Genomic DNA, 24,015 nt, shown 5'->3' with positions numbered 1-24,015 from the left:
ATAAATCTTTAAACAGAATTTTGTTTGTTTCATTGGTCTGCATTCTCTGGTACACACTAGGCAGTGGCGGTGGTTTTGTGTGGTGTTTGGAATGTTGGCTGAGTTCTGATTCCATTATTTACAAGCAAATTGCTTATTTCTCCTATCTTCAGTTTTCTCCTCTACAAATGAGAGTGATAGCATTCTCCTTCACAGGGTAGTTAAGAGAATGAATGAAATGATTATTAAAGCACCATAGTTCAATGTCTGATGCATGGTGAAATGATAAATATTAACAGTGAAAGGAAATGGGTGTGGCGTGGACCCCCTCGTTTGTAGAAGGAAATAGAAACCAGTATTTAATGAGTATTTACTAGGCATAGATATATTACGGGTATATACACACATAATTGAACACACATATATATACACATAATATACAGACATACACACACACATATACACACATAGATCTGAAACACACACACACATCTTATTCCTCCATTATTTTTTTTAAAAAAAGATTCATTTTTATTTATTAGAAAGAGTTACAGAGTGAGGTAGAGACAGAAAGAGGTCTTCAATCTACCTGTTTATTCCCTAATTGGCCACAACAGCCAGAGCTGCACTGATCAGAAGCCAGGAGCTTCTTCCAGGTCTCCCATGTGGGTGCAGGGGCCCAAGGACCTGGGCCATCCTCTACTGCTATCCCAGGCCATAGCAGAGAGCTGGACCGGAAGTGGAGCATCTGGGACTAGAACCATTGCCCATATTGGGATGCTGGCGCTTCAGGACAGGGTGCTAACCTGCTGCGCCACAGCGCCAGCCCCCTTTTCCTGCATATTTAACAGATGGACGAAGCCCTGGCAGGTAGGAGCTGGGTGGTGTGGCTCAGGTCAGTCCGTGCTGTGCGTGAGATCTACTCGGACCTGACGCCAGTGCTTTTCTCATCCTCCCACTCTGCGATTTAGCCTCCGGGGAAGATAGAACTCAACACAATTGGAGAATTGTTGGGAGTTGGGGTGATGAATATTCTTTTGCCCCTTAGGATAAGGTAGATGCTGGTGGGCATGAGTTTTGTGAACTACGTGGGAATGCCAGTCTCCGCATTTCAGAGTTAATACGGGTCCTGGCTTTCACGGAGTGGAATGTGCTTACTTTGAGAACAGCTAAGCAGTGGAAATTGGGGCTAAGCAGTGTGTCTTAGATTTTCATCCAGGTCTCATCCATGTAGCAGCAAATGCTGGACTTGGAACATTTTCTCAAAAAATGTCACAAAATGTGCCACCTGGAGTGGGCGTTGCTTTGCCTCATAGAGAGGGTTCTCCTTGAGGTGCACCTGAATGCTCTCTGCTGCGCTCCCCTGGGAGGTGTTCTCGCAGGGACCACCAGGGACCGCCCCTCCCACCTGAAGCACTGCAGCGCTGGGTGGTGGGAGAGCACACACTCCCCAGGCTGTGCAGCCTGTTTCCAGAGTCGGACCTGCAGTGCTGGCGAGTTAGTTACCTGTGCCAGTACCTGCCGTGTGCCATGTGATAGTTACGTGACTTGTGCCCTCGCCCCATTGATTGCCACGGCAGTTTTGTAAAGGGACTGTTGAATTTTTTTTATAGACCATACTCAAAAAAGAGGTTAAGGGTCTGGCCCAGGTTTTCACATCTTGTTAATTAATCAGCTTTGATTTGAGCCTGTGTTCACCCTCAAGCTGATGAGTTGCTGTTTCGTAGTCCTGGTTTGCTCATCTGTGACACAGCAGTACTGCTGTGAAGAATTGCTACAACGATTGTACCTCAAAGTGCACTTTTAGGGCCTCTGTATCTTAGTAAATACCCAAATCCTACTTGTTTTTTTGCTTCTGTACATAAAGAGGAATCAGTAGAAGAAGAAAGAGTTGTCCCCGGGTCAGTGTTGTAGCCTGTGACACCGACATCCACATGGGTGCCAGTTCATGTCCCAGCCACTCCAGTTCTGATCCAGGACCCTGCTAATGGCCTGGGAAAAGCAGCAAAGGATAGCCCAAGTGTTTGAACCCCTGCCTACATGGGAGACCTGATGGAGTTCCTGGCTCCTGGCTGTGACCTGGCTCAGCACTGGGCTGTGTGGGCGTCTGGGGAGTGAACCAGCAGATGGGAGATTTCTTTCTTCCTGTCCCTCTCCACCTCCCTCTGTTTCTCCCTCTCTCTCTAACTCTGACTCTCAAATAAATAAATAAATCCTAAAAAAATGTTGTTTCCTCTTCCCTTTAAAAAAATTTTTATATTTAGCTTTTTATTTTACAAAATTTGGAACTCAGAAGAGATTTAATAATAGTATAATGAATATATAACCTTCATTACTCTTCAACTGTGGTTTATTTTTTGAATATTTATTTACTTTAAGGTAGACAGAGAGAGAGAGAGATTGAGATCCTCTGTCTGCTACACGGTCGGTGGCCAGGCCAGGCTGAAGCTAGGAACCTGGACCTCCATCCAGGTCTCCCATGCGGTGGCCGCACCCCAGGCACTAGACCATCCTCCTGTAGTCCAGCAGGTTCATCAGCAGGGGGCCGGGTCGGAAGTAGAGCAGTGGACTTGAGCTGGTGTTGACCTGGGAGACTGGCATTTGCTGGACCACAGTGCTGGCCCCGATTCACCAATTGTCAACATTTGCTTTGGGGTGTGTATACATTTTACTGAATTCCGTGAGCCTCAACTGCAGAAATTATATGTCAGCACTTACTTCCTAAGAACAAAGACATCGTCTTACATAATAGTGCCTTCCTCCAAGTCAGTAACTTGATACTGGTAGTAACACCAGGATCACATGCATGGTTTCTGTTAGCTTTTCCCTAGAGACCTGCTGATTCTCGTCTGGGGCGTTGTTTTCTCTTGTTCTTGATTTGACACTGGATTGTTGTCTTAGCTCTGAGTGTCCTTCAGGCTGTTACTGCTCCCACTGCTTTGGGTCGTACTGGAGCTCACCTGCCTCTTAAGCTTGAGGAAATGGAAGGATGATCCCGCTCTTCTATGCAACACTGGGGCTCCCTGGTATGTCAGAAGGGGAAGGTGGTGGCCGTGTGGGTCAGAAGACACATGGCCCTTGTCTGCGGAGGGGCTGCAGATGAGTGAAGGGCACACAGCCAGCCCTGCCGAGCTCAGAGAATCCCACCCCGGGCTTGTGCTGGAGTTGAGGTGTAATTCAGGGCTCTCCTGGTGGTGGAAGACAGCGTCAGTCACCTGCTTTGGGTAGTCCTGACATCCGCTTTTTTCTGGTCAGAGTGTGCCTTGGGCTCTGCTGGACTGTGCTCGCTGAGTAGCCCCTGGGTTGTCTGCTGCCATGGCCATGGAACGGAGCCTGCTCGGCGTCACTGCCACGGTCCGCAGCGGAGCGTCATTTCCTTCGCCAGCGTTGGGCTGGGAGACGGACGCTGGCGGAGGTCTTGCCGACTGCCCCTGGGTGTTCTCCTGTCTGCGTGCACGGAGCGCAGGAGCACTGCTTGTCAACAGCCCCCGCCGGGGCTGTGAGGGGCTGGGGTTTCTAGAGATCTGTAGCTGTGCTTTTCTCCTGCCCCACTTGGTCTGCACACGTTGTCCAAGGTATCCCATGTACCAGACTAGCAAGGAGGACCCCCGGGAGTATAGCCTGTACCTTTGTGTCATGAAGAGAAGTTTGAGCAAAGTTGTTTTTTAAATTAAAATTGGGACCAGAGCTGTGGCGTAGCAGGAGCAGGTAAAGCTGCCGCCTGCAGTGCCGGCATCCCGTATAGGCACTGGTTCGAGACCCGGCTGCTCCATTTATGATCCAGCTCTCTGCCATGGCCTTGGAAAGCAGTGGAAGATGGCCCAAGTCCTTGGGCCCCTGCACCCACGTGGGAAACCTGGAAGAAGCTCCTGGCTTCGGATTGATGCAGCTCCAGTTGTTGCAATCAGTTGGGGAGTGAACCATCGGATGGAAGACCTCTCTCTCTTTCTCTCTCTCTCTCTCCCCCTCTCCCTCTCCCTCTCCCTCTCCCTCTCCCTCTCCCTCTCCCTCTCCCCTTCTCTCTGTGTGTAACTCTGACTTTCAAATAAATAAAAAAAAAGTTTTAAAAAGTTGACTTAAAGTTCTTGGAACCTGGTGCTTCCTTTAGAATAATTGGCATCTATATAGACAAGTATAGTATTATATGGCGTTGTGGCAGTTTTCCTCTACGTAGTTGAGTTCAACAACTTTGAGGCTGTTTCCTCCTCCTGTTGAACAGAAGCTGGAGTGCCCTTGTGTGGCTTGGGGTGACTGGGCCTCTGTACCGGCCTGCAGCCAGCATACGGTGAGACTTACAAGAGCAGCTCTTAGCAAGTCTTGCTCTGTGGAGAGCCGGGATAGACTTCGTCTTACGCCTCCTCATTATTGGGCGGTGAGCATGATGCTGCTTGCAGATGGCAGACTTCTCCTTATCTGGACCCAGGCAGTGCCCTTAGGGAGGAACCCTGGGCCTCCATGTTGCCAGCCGGTGACTGCTGGGGCGGAGGATGCAGTGATGGCTCCTCGCTAGCGCCAGCAGTGAGCTTGGAGCTGTGACGCTCTGAGGGTGTGTGTGGGGGACGTGTGCACACTCTGAGGGTGTGTGTGGGGGACGTGTGCACACTCTGAGGGTGTGTGTGGGGGACGTGTGCGCACTCTGAGGGTGTGTGTGGGGGACGTGTGCACACTCTGAGGGTGTGTGGGGGACGTGTGCACACTCTGAGGGTGTGTGGGGGGGATGTGTGCACACTCTGAGGGTGTGTGTGTGGGGGACGTGTGCACACTCTGAGGGTGTGTGTGGGGGACGTGTGCACACTCTGAGGGTGTGTGTGGGGGACGTGTGCACACTTTGAGGGTGTGGGGGGGGACGTGTGCACACTCTGAGGGTGTCTGTGTGCGCATGTGACACTCTGACAGGCCGAGGAGGGTGAGCCTGTGCCTAGGAGCCAGGTCACACTTAACCTCACAGAGATTCTTGTTTGCAGGGAGAATGCTGGAGAGCCCGACCCCTGGAGCAGTCTGTCCTATGAGATCCCTTGTGGAGACTGCTCTGTGAGGCACCACCGGGAGCTGGATGTTTACACGCTGACCTCCGAGTCCGAGTCCCGCCAGGAGCCCCCCTCTTCTGGAGACAGCTGCGCTGGGCATATCTTCAAACTCATGAGCATCCAGCAGCAACTGATGGTAAGGAAGAAGTTTGCGCTTTACATGTGCACACTCGGAGGGTGTGTGGGGGGCATGTGCACACTGGGAGGATGTGTGTGTGTGTGTGTGAGGCATGTGCACACTGAGGGTGTGTGTGTGTGTGAGGCATGTGCACACTGTGTGGGGGCATGTGCACACTGTGAGGGTGTGTGTGGGGGGCATGTGCACACTGAGGGTGTGTGTGGGGCATGTGCACACTGAGGGTGTGTGTGGGGGGCATGTGCACACTGAGGGTGTGTGTGTGTGTGTGAGGCATGTGCACACTGAGGGTGTGTGTGGGGCATGTGCACACTGTGAGGGGGTGTGTGTGTGTGAGGCATGTGCACACTGAGGGTGTGTGTGTGGGGCATGTGCACACTGTGTGTGTGGGGGGCATGTGCACACTGAGGGTGTGTGTGGGGGGCATGTGCACACTGTGAGGGGGTGTGTGTGGGGGGGGCATGTGCACACTGTGAGGGGGTGTGTGTGTGTGTGGGGCATGTGCACACTGTGAGGGTGTGTGGGGGGGCATGTGCACACTGAGGGTGTGTGTGGGGGGCATGTGCACACTGAGGGTGTGTGTGGGGGGCATGTGCACACTGAGGGTGTGTGTGTGGGGCATGTGCACACTGTGAGGGGGTGTGTGTGTGGGGGGGCATGTGCACACTGTGAGGGGTGTGTGTGTGTGTGGGGCATGTACACACTGTGAGGGTGTGTGGGGGGGCATGTGCACACTGAGGGTGTGTGTGTGTGTGTGTGAGGCATGTGCACATTGAGGGTGTGTGTGGGGGGCATGTGCACACTGAGGGTGTGTGTGTGGGGCATGTGCACACTGTGAGGGGGTGTGTGTGGGGGGGGGCATGTGCACACTGTGAGGGGTGTGTGTGTGTGTGGGGCATGTACACACTGTGAGGGTGTGTGGGGGGGCATGTGCACACTGAGGGTGTGTGTGTGTGTGTGTGAGGCATGTGCACATTGAGGGTGTGTGTGGGGCATGTGCACACTGTGAGGGGGTATGTGTGTGTGAGGCATGTGCACACTGAGGGTGTGTGTGTGGGGCATGTGCACACTGTGTGTGTGGGGGGCATGTGCACACTGAGGGTGTGTGTGGGGGGCATGTGCACACTGTGAGGGGGTGTGTGTGTGGGGGGCATGTGCACACTGAGGGTGTGTGTGTGTGTGTGTGTGTGAGGCATGTGCACACTGAGGGTGTGTGTGTGGGGCATGTGCACACTGTGAGGGGGTGTGTGTGTGTGTGGGGCATGTGCACACTGTGAGGGTGTGTGGGGGGGCATGTGCACACTGAGGGTGTGTGTGGGGGGGCATGTGCACACTGTGAGGGGGTGTGTGTGTGTGTGGGGCATGTGCACACTGTGAGGGTGTGTGGGGGGGCATGTGCACACTGAGGGTGTGTGTGGGGGGGCATGTGCACACTGTGAGGGGGTGTGTGTGTGGGGGGGCATGTGCACACTGTGAGGGGGTGTGTGTGTGTGTGGGGCATGTGCACACTGTGAGGGTGTGGGGGGGGCATGTGCACACTGAGGGTGTGTGTGGGGGGCATGTGCACACTGAGGGTGTGTGTGGGGGGCATGTGCACACTGTGAGGGGGTGTGTGTGGGGGGGCATGTGCACACTGTGAGGGGGTGTGTGTGTGTGTGGGGCATGTGCACACCGTGAGGGTGTGTGGGGGGGCATGTGCACACTGAGGGTGTGTGTGTGTGTGTGTGAGGCATGTGCACATTGAGGGTGTGTGTGGGGCATGTGCACACTGTGAGGGGGTATGTGTGTGTGAGGCATGTGCACACTGAGGGTGTGTGTGTGGGGCATGTGCACACTGTGTGTGTGGGGGGCATGTGCACACTGAGGGTGTGTGTGGGGGGCATGTGCACACTGTGAGGGGGTGTGTGTGTGGGGGGGCATGTGCACACTGTGAGGGGGTGTGTGTGTGTGTGGGGCATGTGCACACTGTGAGGGTGTGTGGGGGGGCATGTGCACACTGAGGGTGTGTGTGTGTGTGTGTGAGGCATGTGCACATTGAGGGTGTGTGTGGGGCATGTGCACACTGTGAGGGGGTATGTGTGTGTGAGGCATGTGCACACTGAGGGTGTGTGTGTGGGGCATGTGCACACTGTGTGTGTGGGGGGCATGTGCACACTGAGGGTGTGTGTGGGGGGCATGTGCACACTGTGAGGGGGTGTGTGTGGGGGGGGCATGTGCACACTGTGAGGGGGTGTGTGTGTGTGTGGGGCATGTGCACACTGTGAGGGTGTGTGGGGGGGCATGTGCACACTGAGGGTGTGTGTGGGGGGCATGTGCACACTGAGGGTGTGTGTGTGGGGCATGTGCACACTGTGAGGGGGTGTGTGTGGGGGGGGCATGTGCACACTGTGAGGGGGTGTGTGTGTGTGTGGGGCATGTGCACACTGTGAGGGTGTGTGGGGGGGCATGTGCACACTGAGGGTGTGTGTGGGGGGGCATGTGCACACTGTGAGGGGGTGTGTGTGTGTGGGGGGCATGTGCACACTGTGTGTGGGGGGGGGGGCATGTGCACACTGTGAGGGTGTGTGGGGCATGTGCACACCCGGAGGGTGTGTGGGGGCAGCGAACTGGCTGTCATGAAGCATACAGGGAATGCTTCGTGTAAGAACCGGGTCGTGTCCAGCATGATCACTTAGAAATGAGCAGACGCTGGGGAGAGATTTATCTTGGTTTTGGTCAGGTTTTCAAGACGTGAGATTCTCATCCAGACATACTGCAGAAACAGAAATAGGAAACGGCTGGAGTCCTGGCATGGAAGGAAATGCCTGGTTTGTTTTAATTTTATGAAACTAAGAGCCAGCATCAAGTCCACTCCTCAGGAGTCGTCACAGCCAGTCTAGTGAACGATGTGATGTATCTGCATTGAGAGTTGTATGGCAAAATGATAACTGAAAAACAACGAAAAATGTTATAATCCACTGAAGCCCTCAAGGTTAAGTTGTTGCTAGTCATAGAAACATGATGGATACCCTGGTAGCATTATTACGGATAATAGCAACATCTTTTGCCTGCATCTCTCTTACCCATAACATCTCAGTGGCTACGTGTAGATGACTTTTCCACCCAGTGTATCACAGAGCTGATTTGATTTAGAAATAGCTTGACAGGAATTTCTTTTAAGGTCATCTAAGGTCATCTCAGTGCCAGCGACGTCCTTGGCAGAGGGCATCACCATCGTAGGATTATAGGATGTGCCGGTCTCTTGCTTTCACAGCGTGTTTATTCTAGGGCCAGTGTCACGTCCTTTCCCCCGAGTGGACTCCAGGAAGTCAGATTTTCCCTTGGGACTCTTGCTGCTGGGGGAGCAGTGGTCACAGGTGCAGGCACAACCAGTATGGAAATGGCTGACAGGAAAAAATGAAGAACAGAGGAGAGGAACCACAGAGGAGCCTTTAGTCGAAGTGCGTGTTTCTTACATTCCCAACTGCAGGTGTCAGGGGGTGTGACACACTTCACACTCGTGCAGAAACCTCCACAGTGCACGGGCAGTGTGATGACGGAGCCTTGGTGCTCAGCACGTTTGCTGAGTGAGTAAATGAGTGGCAGAGAACAGCAGATAATGTCTGTGGTTATTGGGTAGCTCAGATAATGAGTAGGCAGCAAACCAGGTGTTTTTTGTTTTTAAGATTTACGTGAAAGGCAGAGTTGGAGGGGATGTGTGGTCAGGGAGATAGATTTTCCATCCACTGGTTCAATCCCCAAATGGCCACAACAGTCAGGGATGGGCCAGGCCAAAGCCAGGAGCATAAAACTCCTTCCAGGGTGGGTGCAGGGCCCACCCTGCCCTTGGGCCGTCTTCCACTGCTTCCCCAGGCACATTAGCAGGGATCTGGATCAGAAGTGGAGCAGCTGGGACCTGAACTGGCATCCATATGGGATGCCAGCATTGCAGGCTGTGGCCTATTATGCCACAATGCTGGTCCCAAACCAGGTATTTTAAAAATAGTGTTTGTGATGAGCAAGTATTATTATAAGATTTCTTAAAATTTGGATAGGAAGGTAAATTTACTAAAAAATCCACCTGTATGCTTTTCTCCATCTTCCTAAACCTTGTCTGCACACACATGAAATACTTGCATAATTATAACCTTGGATTAACTGTAGGTTTTTTCTTTTTTTCACATTGTATTGTTGAACATTTTTTCCAATTGCACAGTGATATTAAAAGTAAAAATTGTGTAAAAACATAGTATTATTGTCCATCAGGTTGGTAACTCTGTTGTTGGTTCTGTTTACATTTAAAAATACATTGAAATTTCAGTGCCCTCCCTGCCCTGCGAAACAAGACAGTCTTTACTCAGCACCTTGCAGTGATAATTAAGAAGCTAGGTAGTGTTGGTGTCGTGTGACCGCGTTTATCAGAAAGTGAGAGGAAGGGAGTGGACACTTGGCCGGTGGCTGTGATGCCCGTATCTCATGGCAGCTTTCTGCCTGGTTCCTGACGACAACTTTCTGCCAGTGCAGACCCAGGGAACACAGCAGGTGGTGATTCAAGTAACTGGGTTCCTACTGCCCACATGGGAGGCCTGGCTTGTGTTCCTGGTTCTTGGGTCTGGCCCTGCCCGTTGCGGCTGTTTGGGGAGTGAATCGGTGGATGGGAGCTCTCTCTGTCTCTCTGCTTCTCACATAAGTACTTGTTTTTCTTCAGAGTGAAACAATAGCTGCTATTCTGCCGTGCCACTGTTCCTGAAACTCTAAACCTGTAACTGAAATGGTTAGGTTGGATTGGAGGAGCATGTCTGGGGAATTAAAGACCCTGTGTGACTCCTCAGTAAGCATTAGGGCATGGAGGCACCTGGCTGCGTCTTGGGATTGAAAAGAGTAGTTTTTGCTTGAGTATGTAAGGTGGGATGGAGTTGGCTCTGCTCCTCCAAAGATCCCATAAAAATATCTTCCCAGTGGCACATTTGACAGGTACCCACTGTGATATTTTAGAGTAAGGATTTTGAGGCTCGGTGTTCATATCTTTTTTTTTTTTTTTTTTTTTTGATTTAGTTAGAGACCTTTCATCAGCGGTTTACTCCCCAAATTGTCACATCACCTGGCACTGGGCTAGGCCAAATCCAGTAGCCAGGTGCTTCATCTGGGTCTCTCACATGAGTTCAGGGGCACAAGCACTTGGGCCACCTTTTGCTGCTTTTCCCTGGCACTGTAGTGGGGAGCTGGATTGGAAGTTGAGCAGCCTGGTCTTGAACTGGTGCCCATATGGGATCCCAGCACCGCAGGTATACCACCTCATCTACTTTCTAGAACAACTTTAAACTGTAGAAAACTGTCATTTTGTATGTGGATTCCATGCCGTTTTCCATATCCCAGTGGATATGCAGACAGGACCAAAAGATGTCAGGAATAGGAGAAAATTCACTTGTGTCTCTTCAGATGGATTTGTTATGTGTTAGAAGGACTAGAGTGTTGGTGCGCTTCAGTCCAGTAGGGTTTTGCTTATAGATATTGAGCATCTCTTCCCATGGAAGTTCTTTAAAGTATGTTTCATTTCCTCCTAGAAAACAAACCTCAAGCAAATGGACAATCTCATGCCCTTAACGGTGACCGCACAGGATCCTTGCCGTCCATCCAGGGCGCAGGAGACGGATGGCTGCATTCTTCCTTGTGCACGAGAGCCCTCGGGCAGCCAGCAGCTTCCTCCTCCCCCTGGAGAGACCCCGAGTGCTGCATGCTGCCCAGGAGGCCCTGCTGGGCAGAGGGACTGTAGCCACGCGCCGCAGAGCCTGGTTGAGGGAGAGAACAGAGACCATTCCTCTATGAAGAAGCCAGGCTTGGAAGGAAAAGGGGAAGAGGTGGAGCCTGCACACACTGGGGATTCTGGAGTGGTGTCTGGGCAGGAGGGCCGCCTTCAGAGTGAGCCTGGCTGCGGAGTGGGGGGCTCAGAGGACTTGGCATCCTGTGGAGACAGACATGAAGAAACTGGAAGAACACGTTCTGGAATGGCCAGCGGAGATAGCGTGCCCCAAGGAGACGTGGTCGTGGAGCCAGGCACAGCCTGGTGTCCTGCAGGGGAGCTGGCAGGTGATGTAGCCACAGAAGTCTGTGCCCTAGCGACTGCGGGGGCAGAAGGAGACCTGGAGCGCCCCGCCGCCCCCAGGCAGAAGGTGCTTCGAGGAGGGAAGCGTCCAGCGGAGAGATCCGGGAACTCTGAGGTCAGCACAGCTGGGGCGTCTGATGCGCAGGTCACAGGCAAGCCCGGGGGCAGAGCTGCTGTTCCGAACGGTGTCTCTGCCTCCGCTGCCCGGGCAGGGGACGCGCTGGCGACTGCTGCACTTGCTGTGAGTGGTGGAGAAAGCTCCGTTGAGAAGGCAGCAGACACTGAAACTTCAGGAAGTGCTGAACAGAATGCTGATGTTCCAGTAGATACCAGCTCTCTGGTCACCGCAGGTGCTGCGAAAGACAGGATGTCAGGTGGATTGGAACCTGCCTCGGCCTTAGCAGACATAGGTACGGCAGTGTCATGCTCGGATATAACCGCTCCTGGGCTAGAAGAAGGTGCTCTGGGAGACCAGCAGTCAGAAGCAAATTCCTCAGCGGGAAGTGATCCGCAGGACGCTGACCCTCTGTGTCTGCAGGGTGCAGTGCCCTCTAGTGGCGAGTCTGGTGCACAGCACTGCGGTGGCAGAGTGAGTCAGCCCCAAAGCACCCCAGCAGGGCAGCCCAGCGCACTAGATGCTTCCTCTGCCGTTGGTTGTGAAGATCCGCAGGCTACAGCCGTCACCTCTGACCCTGGTGGGGAGTCCCAGGAACGCGGGGATACCTGTCCTCTTGGCATTTCGGATAAAATGGGCCAGAGAAAGGATTTAAAACGAGATACACCTGCAGTAAATCTGTGTGTGGATGTTTCCCCTCCACGTGAAGTTGTGCCCAAAACTGAGAAAGAAATGGCGCCAGACCGGGCGCTGACATCAGGCAGCGCTGTCTCTCTGGCAGGCGGTCCCGGCAGTGAATCAGTAACCAAAGATGACGCACTTTCCCCTGTCTCCTCCCAGAAAGAAAAGGGAACAGCAACTCCTCCGCCACATACAGCTACAGATGGTGGAGAGGGTCAGGACGGAGAGCCAAGTGGTCCTGTTAAGACGGGCCAAGAAGACCTGGCAACTGGACTGCCCACGTCCTCCCCTGCCTCCCAGCTGCAGCCTGGCATGGGGAATACCAGTCCCACAGGACTTGGTGGGGAGCACGAGGGCCCTGGCTCCTCCGCAAACCCTGAAGCTCGGAATGTCCAGGGGGACACGGAATCTGCCCTGCAGAGTGTGAGTAAGCCCACAATGGCTCCTGGTTCAACTTTGACTGAAGAAGAAAAAATTCTGGTGGTTCCAGAAAGCCCTGTAGCTCAGCGACAGGACGACAGGGGTAAGACAGGGACTTGTTCCTCCATCAAGGAAGACACACTGTCTTCAGGAGCATTGCAGGGCGAGCAGAGGGTGCTGCCTCCTGGACTCGAGACTCAAGGACTCTGTAAACAACCCAGCTCGGCTGCCTGCGCCCAGGACAAGGCGCTTCAGGACTGCCATTCGCTGGGCACACCCTCTGCCTGTCTGAAGACGGACACCAAGCATGACAAGGAAGTGGCCCCACAGCCGGGTGAAGGTCTGGCTGCAGGGAGTCTGGTGTCACCAGGAGCAAATCTGGCTGTGGAAGCCTTGACTGTGGAGCAGAACAGCTCCACCCTGCTGCCTGGCCTGTGCTCAGAGGGCTCTCAGGCTCTGCACAGTCTGCCTTTGGCTCCGGGAGTTGAAGCGAAGACCCCTCCACCCCAGGACAGAGCTGGTGCCTGCGAGGTGAGTGGAGAGGAGAGGGTGGATGCTGCACAAGGCCCTGCCAGGCCCACAAGCAAGGATTTATCTGACGACCCCCTGGACATCCCGCTCCCCAGAGTCCTGCTGAGGCTGGAGAAGAATGCGAGCCAGGGTTTGCCGGGACCTTTACCGGACACAGTTCCCACAGACCTGCCGGCAGCTGCAGCGCCAGAGATGCTACCTCCCGATGGGCAGAAAGGGCGCCTGGAGGGAGCAGACCACAGCTGTACCACGGGCGACTCCAGGGAGGAGCCAGTGGACGACGATGCCCAGCTGCTTATTCCCCAGGGGCCCCCCACAGAGCCAGCGCTTGTGGCCCAGGAGGACGAGGCCCCCACTGGCATGAAAGAACGCAGGAGAGCCTCAGCGCCAGGCAGGGACAGGGGTGCTCCCTCTCCACCTCGCGGGGCCTCTGCCCAAGGGGGGCCTCTGGCTCGGGGAGCCGACTCCATCGAGGAGGCCGCCACCCGCATCGTGGAGGCTGTCCTGGAACGCGTCCGGGCCTCAGCAGCACCGGCTCCCGAGGGGCAGCTGTGCCGTCCTGAGTGGCCGGAGGGTGCTCCCCCAGAGAGGGGGCACGCTCTCCCACCCAGGGGGCCCTCGCAGACAGGCAGTGCTCTGCAAGCAGCTGGACAGGAGGCATCAGAGAAGAGGAGTCTGCCCGCCCCAACAACAGGTAAGCAGGGCGGAATGCACAGGCACCATTTGGAGACGCAGACTCCCTGTGGGTCTGTGAGAACGCTGTTGACGCTGCAGCTGTGTGTGCTTGTCGTTGGAGCCTTGTCCGTGTTGCGTACTGGCCAGCTTGCGAGGCCCCACCCTCAGGAGAGACTGTGGTCTCAGGGCAGAACAGATTTTGCTTCCTGTGGTGTAGACTCCATGGGCACGTGACTGGATTGCCTGTGAGCTCTCTGCCTGCTACACTGAAGCAGCTGCCACTTCCCACACGGCTGGTCACAGGTGCTCTGAGGCGGTGCAGGAGTTGTCCACGTTCCGATGACCATGGCTGAGTCCTTTTTCTGGAGCCCCAGAAAACAGTGCTGAAGAGATGTTTTCTGTGCAAGCCTGAACCCCCTCACACCCGTCACCCTCTGCGTTCTGAGTAGCGCTTAGTCAGGGTGGGGGCAGGAGCAGCTGTTGGTAGCATTCCAGGCTAAGGGCCTGGCCTCCAAAATGGTGGTGTTAGGTCATTGGTTTTGCTTGGGAGTGGGGGAGGGACGTTCCTTCCCTTTCCTGCCAGAGGAGCAGTTCCACTGCCTGTTGCTTGGGGCAGCAGTCCCGGAATTCAGGGCCCTGCACGCACCGGGTAGGATGCAGGATTTCCGCCCGAGCTTCGTCTGCCGAGCTGCTGTCGCCGGCAGACCTTGTGTCTGCTTATCTCAGAGAAGCAGCTGCACCGAGCAGCCTGCGTGCGGCAGCCTGGTCCTCCTGTGGGTAACCATGTGTGGCGAGAGCAAGGGGAGCTGCGCTGTCGCGGGAGAGCTTGCCCAGGGTTTGGTCTTGACTCCCGAAAGCACTTAGAGGTCAGTGAGGATACGCACCTTCATGCCACCGCCTGTTACCAGCTGGGCACGAGGACTTCCCTGTGCTCGCCCCAAGGCTCCTGTAGGTAAGAAGCAGTCTGCCTTGTCTTGATTGTTTGAATGTTTCTGCCATTCTTTTCCACTTTTGACAGTCCTCTTAAGCGTAGTACATGTTAAGAGTGTGGGGGTGGAGAGAAACGAACTAAACAGAATGAAAAAAGAAGTTGCCTGGGAAGTAGAGCAGTTTGAGCATGGCCCTGGCCCCCCGGGAAGGCCTTGCGGCTGGCTGCGGCCTCCCCCCTCGGTGAGTTCAGGTTTTCACTTCTGTTGACGCTCTGGATGGTGAATGGTAGAGATTTGCTGGCTGCTGCCTCGGGTCGCGCACCACAGGAAGTCTATTTTGGGGGCCCTGGCAGGTTGGCATTTAGGAGAATGGGAGTGGCTGTAAGCTGATGCCCGCTGTGTTCTTTTTGTTCTGTGCTGTGTCCCTGGCCTCTCGGGCTTGGACGGTTTCTCTTTCTGGCTCTACGCCAGGCAAGCGTGAGCTCTATGGGGTTTGGGTCTATAGTTCCTGTGGAAGACAGGTTAGACCCAGGAGGAATGTCAGACTTGGAGTTAAAATGCACAGAGATAGTGAAGATGGCGAGGAGCGATGTGTCAGTTTTGAAGGGGTAGTTTGAGCGGTGCGTGTGGTGTAGGCGAGGTACTTGTTCTGTGGTCTGGAGGAGTCATGGCAGGCTCTGTGCTCACGGTCTCCCATTCTAGAAAGGATTCGTCGGAGTGATGACATCGGTACTTGCTTCAGAAAGTAGCCGGCTCGGGGAAGGCCCTGGTCACATTGCCTTGGAGAAGAAGCACCTGACGGTGACCTCAGAGCCCAGGGTGTCTCCTGCCGAGTTGAGGCTCCAGTTGTGTTTAATTTAATGCTGTCTGCTGAGCCAGGAGACACAGCTGGTTAGAAGGAACGAGGTGTGGCCCTTCACGCAGCCACAGCATTGGTCACTATGTAGGCCTTGGTGGCGCCTGAGGGACCCCAGCCAGGGCAGCCGAGGTGCCCAAATGGATGTTTTCAGGTGATAGGTGTAGGAAACTAAGGTTGTACCTAAAATCACATCCCCAGATGAGTGAGAATGAAAATCAGCAACAGCTCTCCTGCCCACAGGTTACCCTGACTCACGTGACAGTCTTCTCATCCAGGGATGCGTCTAAGAGGATTGCTCAGTCAGTCTTTAACCTTTAATTACATTTTATGAAATCTAACCCAGATTTTGTTTCTCTGGGCAAGGAAAAACTTGTTTGCCCATTGTAAGATTGCTGGTAAGATTGTATAATTAGGGCAATGAAGGGAGAAGTGAGATTTATAAATGTTCATTTATAGAAGTATAACTCTGCTAAATCTAAACTAGACTTTTGTGCTTGCCACATGTCCTGTTGGAATAAAATCCTAATAATGTAATTTATTCTTTGGCAAAGGAAACTGCCCTGCTCTTTGGTGGCAGGAGCGTCGTTCTGTGCCAAAGCAGCAGCAGCATGCATGGGGTTAAACACAACCGCAAGGAGGTTTCCGGGTGAACTGGAGAAGCCGGTTGCTCCGTCTGTGTGTGCACTGCCCAGGGGAACTGCGGCTCTTCAGCTCGGGTCCCCTGTTGCTTCCGTCTGTGTGTGCACTGCCCAGGGGAACTGCGGCTCTTCAGCCCGGGTCCCCTGTTGCTTCCGTCTGTGTGTGCACTGCCCAGGGGAACTGCGGCTCTTCAGCCCGGGTCCCCTGTTGCTTCCGTCTGTGTGTGCACTGCCCAGGGGAACTGCGGCTCTTCAGCCCGGGTCCCCTGTTGCTTCTGTCTGTGTGTGCGCTGCCCAGGTGAACTGCGGCTCTTCAGCCCGGGTCCCCTTAGAGAAGTGTCAGGAGGCTAAATTTGCCTCGGACATAATGTTGATCACTTCCTTCCGGGTGCTTGGTCATGTATGTGGTGGTCAGGTAAACCTAAGCCACTACTGCTTGGTCTGTCAGCTGTGCCAGTGAGGGGACAGTGGTGTGGTTGCAGAAAAAAACATATGGAAAGACTTTTTTCCCCCAAGATAAGGAATTGCTGGTTTGTGATTGTATTTTGGCTTTGGAAGAAATTCGAGTTAAAAACCGATTTACAGAATAGTTGGGCCTCACCATTGCTGGGTGTGTGGCTTGTTCTTAGGCAGCAGCCTCTACCGGAGGCCTGGCCTCACTCTTGTGGCCTGTTCCACGTGGTCTTTCACAGCTCTCTCCTGCCTTTGTTGTGCATGCCAGCATGGACCACCTCACTTGAGCCGTCATTGTCCCCTTAGCACTCAGGCTTTTGCTTTGCCGCAGGCAAGTCAGCACCACACTCAGAAAAGTCAGGGTGGTGATGGATACCCAGCAGACAGAATTGCATCTCTGTCCACTCCAGAGCCACAGGGAGACCAGGGAAAACCCCACGAGCATGTGCGCTCAGGTCAGAAGTGACACCAGCTCCTAACAAAAAGGAAAGAGTCTCCAGTTAGCAGAAAAGCGAAAACAAACAGAAACACGGAACTGGGAGTTTGCTAGGTACAGTAGGAGGCACAGGAACCGGTGTTTTCAAATGTACTCTGTAACCTCCTGTTCTCCTCAGACATGCCCGACATGAAAGCTGAAGCTGAAGTGGATTTTCTGAGTAATGCCCGAGTGAGTTCAGTTTCTGAAGAGGCGGCTGTGGGCAGCGGAGCGCCTGTACCCAAGATGAGACCAGGCCCGGAGAGCCAGGCGGTGAGTGGCACGGTGCCCGCGTGCGTGCTGGGCTGTGCAGTCTGGTCTGCTGTGTGTCCTTGATGGCCTTGGGTTCTGTTTGGGGGCAGAGGGACCCAACGGTATTTACCCCTCTTTGTTTTCTTAATTAAATGTAGATAGACTGTGGCAGTTAAACTGTAACTTGAAACGTATGAAAGGTGCCTATCACCAGCCAGATGGGCGCAGAAATGTGTTTGCCCGTTTTTTAAATTGCTAGTAAGATTTTATAGTCAGGGCAAAGAAACGAGATTCTCCGGCGTGAATTTCTTGGAGGTTGTCGTGGAAAGCTTTTTCCCTGTGAGCACAGGACTGTAGAGCTTGTCTTCAGGCCTAAAGGTGTCGCACAGTGACAGGTACCACAACAGGCTGAGTAAGCCTTTCTTCACCCAACTCTTCATTCACAGGCTGATAGCACCAGTAAGATTTAGTTGATGGCTCAGTAGTCACCACCTGAAAGACAAAGGTGTGTCTTACAGTGATAATGGACGGTCTGGTGAGGTTTTTTGTAGCACCTTTATTGGGAGGGAATTCATACTGCGAAATCCATTCATTCAAATAAAGTGCACAGTTGAGTGGTTTTTAATTTATTTGGTGCTGTGTAGGACTCACCACTGGTATTCTGATTTTAGGACAGCATTGTCACCCCCCAAACCCACCCTGCAGCAGTTGCTCTCCCAGCCTTGCACTCTCCAGCGCCTCACAGCCTGGAGTCTGTTGTTGCTGCTGTGGGTTTGTGCGTCGTGATGCTTCGTGTAGCAGAGTCATGTGATGTGTGGCCTTCTCCGTTCACTCCGTGTCATCAGAGTTCACCCATGTTGTAGCATGTGTCAGCATTTTTCTTTTTATTTGTTATAAAGATTTATTTTATTTATTTGAAAGAGTTATAGAGAGAGGTAGAGACAGAGAGAAGTTTTCCATCCACTGGTTCACTCCCCAAATGGCCATAATGGCTGGAGCTGTGCCAATCTAAAGCCAGGAGCCAGGAGCTTCTTCTGAGTCTCCCACGTGGGTGCAGAGGTTCCAGGACTTGGGCCATCTTCTACTGCTTTCGCAGGCTCTTTATCAGGGAGCTGGATCAGAAGTGGAGCAGCCAGGACTCGAACCGGCTCGTGCTGCAGTCCTGGGCTTTAACCTGTTGTACCACAGCGCTGGCCCAGCATTTTTCTTTTTTTTTATTTTAAAGATTTTATTTATTTATTTGAGAGGTAGAGTTACAGACAGTGAGAGGGAGAAACAGAGAGAAAGGTCTTCCTTCTGTTGGTTCACTCCCCAGGTGACTGCAACAGCCAGAGCTGTGCCAATCCGGAACCAGGTGCTTATTTCCAATCTCCCATGTGGGTGCAGGGGCCCAGGACTTGGGCCATCCTCTACTGCTTTCCCAGGCCACAGCAGAGAGCTGGATTGGAAGAGGAGCAGCTGGGACTAGAACTGGTGCCCATATGGGATACCGGCACTGCAGGCAGAGGATTAAACTACTGCGCCATGGTGCCGGCCCCTCCAGCATTTTTCTTAATTGGCAGCTGTTCCATTGTGTGGCTGTGCCATGCCTTGTTGTGCATCTGCACTGATCCCACTGTGGGCTGTTGTGAAGAGCTCTGTGTGCAAGAGCAAGTGCATGTGTTGCCATGTCCCTGCAGGTAGGGTTACATAGTAATTGCACATTTGATACCCAGTAGATTTTTTTAAAATATGAAGAATCTTAAAAAAATATATAGAAAATATATATTATGAAGCACTATATGGATCTCAAATTTTTGTACCAAAATAAACTCATTTTAAAATTCCATTTTTTGTAAACCTTCATTTTTTCCTCCAGGGTCTTGATTTTAATTATTTTTTTCTTGTTTAAAAAAGGAAGCATTTTTTTAAAGATTATTTATTTAAAAGGCAGAGTTAGAGACACAGAGAGATCTTTCATCTTCTTGGGCCAGATGCATTAGCAGGGAGCTGGATCTTAAGTGAAGCAGCCGGGGCTTGGGCCTGCATTCATGCAGGATCCCAGCATTGAGCTTTAGCTTAACTTGTGTGCCAGGACACTGGCCCCAAGCAAGCGATCTTGCCGAAAGGAGCAGCACTCTGCTTTAGATGCCATGCTGGTCAAAAGCATCCTTAGAAAGCTGGAAGCGTCGTCTTGTTTCTCCAAAAGGCAGTCTTGGACTCATTTGGAGTGCACAGTGCTGTTTGGAATAAAGGTACCCCCTAGGTACACTGTTTGAAGTGTGTGCACGTGATAACCAGGCCTCCTCGTGTGCCCTGGTGCGAAGGGGCTGACTTTCCAAGCCACCCCTCGTTACAGATAGAGTTTGTGACCACCGCCCGGGCAGCTGCTTGGACAGCAGGCGTTATTCGGATGAACACTGCCTGAGTCTTTGTCTCCACATCTCCACAGCAAGGGAAGGAAAGAGCGCACGTCCTGGAACTCACAGGCCTTGGCCTCAGTGTGCTGGCGAGGGGTGCCACGGAGCCAGCCTGTGCCTGGCTCCCGGCGCTTCACTTCCCGCATGTCTGTGCTGTTTCTTGTCTACTATAAAGAAGAAAACAAAACGGTTTTTTTGAAGTTTTTCTCTTGAACCTTTCCTCTTCTTCCAGTTTTAGGAGTTGACGGGGTAATATTCCTCTGATTAGTCAGCACACAGCCGTTTTCTGCGTAAAAGAGTGGATCTTGGGAGAATCACATGACTCTCTCAAGGTCATAGCCAGCTGTTAGGAGGAGCCTGGGCTGGGCTTAAAACACACACAGCAGGGCCCAGTCCGCACGGCCTCTCAGCCAGGCGCCATCCCTGGCAGGGGCGGTGTGCGGAGCCCGAGATCCACGTGACGTAATGTCCAGGCCTTGCCCTCTGCGCCTCACCTGTGCGCAGGCGTGGGAGATGTTCAGGTCTGCATCATAATAGAGTGTTTGTGTTCACAGTGTTGTCAGAATGACGTGAGATCTGACTCCCTGCCTGTCCTCTTGCTGTGGGCCACCCTTGCCCCATTCACGTGGACTGAAAGGAAAAAGCACAGACACACTTGGATTTCCTCTGTGTCCCATTTTCTCCCCGCCCTTTCGCTGCGCATGGACTGTGTGCTCGTGACAGGTTTTCACTGGTCGTGGACAGCAGTGTTCGAGCCAGTGGGACGCAGTCTGACAGCTGCCACTCTGCTGCTGAGGCGTGAGAGCAGCTGCGAGTGCAGGGGACTGCACGCCGCTGGGCTTCCACGGGCCTTACCGTGGGTCCCGAAGCTTGATTTCCTGTTGCTCATGTCTTGAAATAATCTTGTTTTGAACCTTTTCCCCAGTCATTTAAAAACAAAGTATAAAGCCCACTGTTACAGTGTCAGAGGCCATCCAGAAGCATACTTGCGCTCTGAAAGAAGGCAACTGAGATTTGTCCCCCCCCCCCCTTCTCCCCCTCCCCTTAAAAAAGGCATTCTGTTACACTACCAGCTGGGGCTGGTTTGCAATCCTGTCTCTTGAGCTGCCTTTGAGCCTGGGCTCCCTGGACCTCTGTGTGTCAGGTCTTCATTGTCGGGCATCTGGCTGTGCCCTCTGCAAAGGGCTGGTTGAGTTAGGACTGTAGTTGAGGAGGAGTGGTGTTTGCCTGATACTAGTTAACCTGGTCTTCCTGACACATGCGCAGTCTGTGGGTTGGCCTTGGGAGCAAACAGTCCTTGCTTTACTGAATCATGGTTTCACCCATTCGTCCTCTTAGTGTGTTGTGTGCCTGAAAAACTAGGACAGCGATGAAATTGTGGCAGTTTCCTAGTAACCTACATAAAGAATCCATCTGACTTCTTACGTGGGTCACCTTGTCTGTAAACAGGTGATTGTCAGGATGTGGGTCCGTGTCGAGTGGCACCACAAGAATTGAACAGAACAGCCAGAGTCCGGTTCTTGTGCGTTCAGTAGTCTGTCACCTGCCATATAAGCTTGGGAGTGACTTTGCATTCCTCACCCTAACACATGTGCCGTGAAATAAGCCTTGCTTTCACGAAGGAATTAGCTTATCTGATCAGAGAAAACGCATGTATGTTAAAAGTGTGGGTTTCATGATGGTCTTAACTTTCTTGACTTGGCAGGAAACTGCTCACCGTTTAGGTGCCAGGTCATTTACAGACCGCAGAGCCCGTCCCTGTCTAGTCGGAGGGCTTCACGGCTGTGGTTTGCTGGTGCAGGTTATGCAGGTTGCCATGTTTGCATGTGGGTCCCTCCCGCTCCTGAGCATCCTCTCCTAGTGTGCACTTCATGGTTTCAGATCACCTTTGGCTGCCTTCCTTTCCCCCTTGTGGAGTGAATGCGAATCACGGCTGAGACAGAGCCTGGTACACGTCAGCCATCTTGGAGCTGCTCATTAGTTTTGGAACTGAGGTTCCAGTATCCATCCCCCCCTTTTTTTCCATTTTAAGACGTATTTATTTGAAAAGCAGAGTGTCAGAGTGAGGAAGAGACAGAGATTGATTTGTTGGTTTTCTGTCTGCTGATTCATTCCCTGAAATGTTCGAGACATCCAGGTCTAGGCTGGGCAGAAGCTAGGAGCCAGAAACTCCCCCTGAGTCTCCCACATGGGTGCAGGGGCTGTGACACTTGGAGCATCCCCCACCGCCTCCCCAGCAGCATGAGCAGGGAGCTGTGGGGCGTGACCCAGCACTGACATGGGATGCCAGCATAGCGCACGCCACAGCACCGGCCACTTTCCCACACCCCCCTTCACTCTTCTGAGTTCCCTGTGGAATATGGTGGCTCAAACTCAATTACTGCTTCTTGAGTACGCAGTATGAGGGCTCGTGAAGGCCTCTTCTGTTAATGTAAGTTGGGACACATGGGCCTTGTTCTGTTTCTGAGAGCTTTGGGATTCGGAAGGAACTTTAAAGGGGATCCAAATCTAACATTTTGCTTCAGAGGAGAAGCAGTGGACATTATTTTGTTTCACAGCTAGCTGATGGTCAGCTGGGCTGGAGCCCAGTTTCTGTGTCAGTCATGCTAGCATTCAGCTGATGCTTCCGAAAGATGCACCCTGAGCGCACACTCCGCATGCGTCCCTGTGCACTGTGCACAGATTCCAGGCCACGCGTCAGATTCCCGTGCTTTCAGTAGTCACCGCAGCAGTTCCCCTGGCCATTCTGGGGTTGAAGCAGATTCACTTTACATCTGTGTAGCTGTCTCTGCTGTGGCCCCGGGAAGGCAGTGGAGGATGGCCCAAGTGCTTGGGCCCTGCACCCGCATGGGAGACCAGGAGGAAGCTCCTGGCTTCGGTCGGCACAGCGCGCCGGCCGTAGTGGCCATTTTGGGGGGTGAATCAATGGAAGAAGACCTTTCTCTTTCTCTCTCACTAACTCTGCCTATCAAAATAAATAAATAAGTAAATAAATAAATCTATCTGTTTAGCTGTAGCTAAATATCAACCACCAAGATGGTGTTTGTCCAAGGAACTTGCTTTTGGTGGAGAAATTATGTAATATTCAGACCTGCTTTTTATTTCCTAAGGTTTGATAGGAAGAGAAGCAGAAGTTGAATGGAAACCAGGAGCTAACATTGAATTTTCAAGTCCAGAGAAGGAAACCTCTGGGGCCATTTACCCGGCCAGTGTGCTCCACCACGGCCAGCAGAGGATTCAGATTCCTGCCTGCCTGTCTCCGTTGCTGCAAACCAGCACCCTCCAATATAGGGGTCTTTGCTTTTCAAGATGTGGCCGGCTTCATTGCCTCCTGGGATCTGCTCATGAGGCATCTGCAGTAATTCCTCCCCCTGGGGCTCACTGTGAAAGCTGTTTAGCCGTATGGAACAGTTAATTCTGCAAGGCAGTTGGTGTCTTCAGGATGCCCATGGTACGGTCAAGGACAACTAGAAGACTGATGTGTTGAGTATTAGGTCAGTGAGGTGTTCTCTGCCTGCAGTGACTCCCTGATCAAGAAGGGAAACCAAACATCCAGTCAGCTGAAATTTCATTTTTTTTCCTGAAGATTTATTTGTTTATTTGAAAGGCAGAGTTACAGAGAGGCAGAGGCATAGCCAGAGAGAGTAAGATCTTTGATCCGTTGGTTCTTTCCTCAAATGGCCGCGATGGCAGGAGCTGGGGCTTCTTCTGGGTCTCCCACGTGAGTGCAGGGGCCCAAGCACTCCATCTTCTGCTTTCCCAGACCACAGCAGGGAGCTGGATTGGAAGTGGAGCCAGGTCTGAACCAGCGCCCATGTGGGTACTGGCACTGAGGATGGCGGCGTTACCCGTTATACCACAGCGCCAGCTCTCGCATTCTTATTTTTATAGTAGCATTAATGTTTGCTTCTAGAGGGTTGTGGTAATTGCAGTGTTGGTCTTGGACTGTTTCCTGTTAGTATCTCTCGAATTTTTTGTCCTGTTGTTATTTTTAATGGTACACTGTTTTCTTTCTCTTCTCTCAAGAGGGCATGCTTGCATTCTCAGAAATTTGGTTAAAAGCATTTGTTTTGTGTGGCTTTTCATGGCCCTTGCACCAAGCTTTCACGTGGCAGCTACCACGTAGTTCGGGAACTGATCTGTGGAGCCATGGCACTGACAGGACGTGGTAACCTCTGTTTACAGAAGGCCCTTGAAATGCATGAAACGTGGATAACTTAAATATAATTTTTAAAAATTAAAAAAGTCACAGACATACCATTTTTTAGTAGCATCCAACTCTTAGACATGTTTTCACCATATTTATATTCTAGTAATATTAATGTGAGCTCCTTCAAAAACGTTTGTTTATTTATTTGAAAGGC

The 24,015-nt window shown here is 52.5% G+C and overlaps 1 protein-coding gene across 37 annotated transcripts in view; it reads left to right on the top strand.

The window, feature by feature from the left end:
- AKAP13 (A-kinase anchoring protein 13) overlaps nucleotides 1–24,015 on the top strand; it is a 311,707-nt gene that overhangs the window by 139,504 nt on the left and 148,188 nt on the right. For 24 of the 37 annotated variants that reach the window (XR_016218636.1, XR_016218637.1, XM_089311068.1 and 21 more), the window contains 3 exons: nucleotides 4,944–5,142; nucleotides 10,686–13,665; nucleotides 17,140–17,273. Coding sequence is in view for 34 of the 37 variants with exons in the window: in XM_089311068.1 (XP_089167194.1) it covers nucleotides 4,944–5,142; nucleotides 10,686–13,665; nucleotides 17,140–17,273 (3,313 nt within the window). In the remaining 3 variants the exon portion in view is untranslated. Of the gene's footprint in view, nucleotides 1–4,943; nucleotides 5,143–10,685; nucleotides 13,666–14,233; nucleotides 14,599–17,139; nucleotides 17,274–24,015 lie in introns of those variants that run through there. The other 13 variants (XM_089311082.1, XM_089311080.1, XM_089311077.1 and 10 more) reach the window with 3 other exon arrangements.

The sequence above is a fragment of the Oryctolagus cuniculus genome, chromosome 12 (assembly GCF_051225735.1).
Source record: "Oryctolagus cuniculus isolate XC-2025 breed Fujian yellow rabbit chromosome 12, ASM5122573v1, whole genome shotgun sequence".
Classification (NCBI taxonomy): Eukaryota; Metazoa; Chordata; class Mammalia; order Lagomorpha; family Leporidae; genus Oryctolagus; species Oryctolagus cuniculus.
This window is presented reverse-complemented; position numbering and strand designations above follow the sequence as displayed.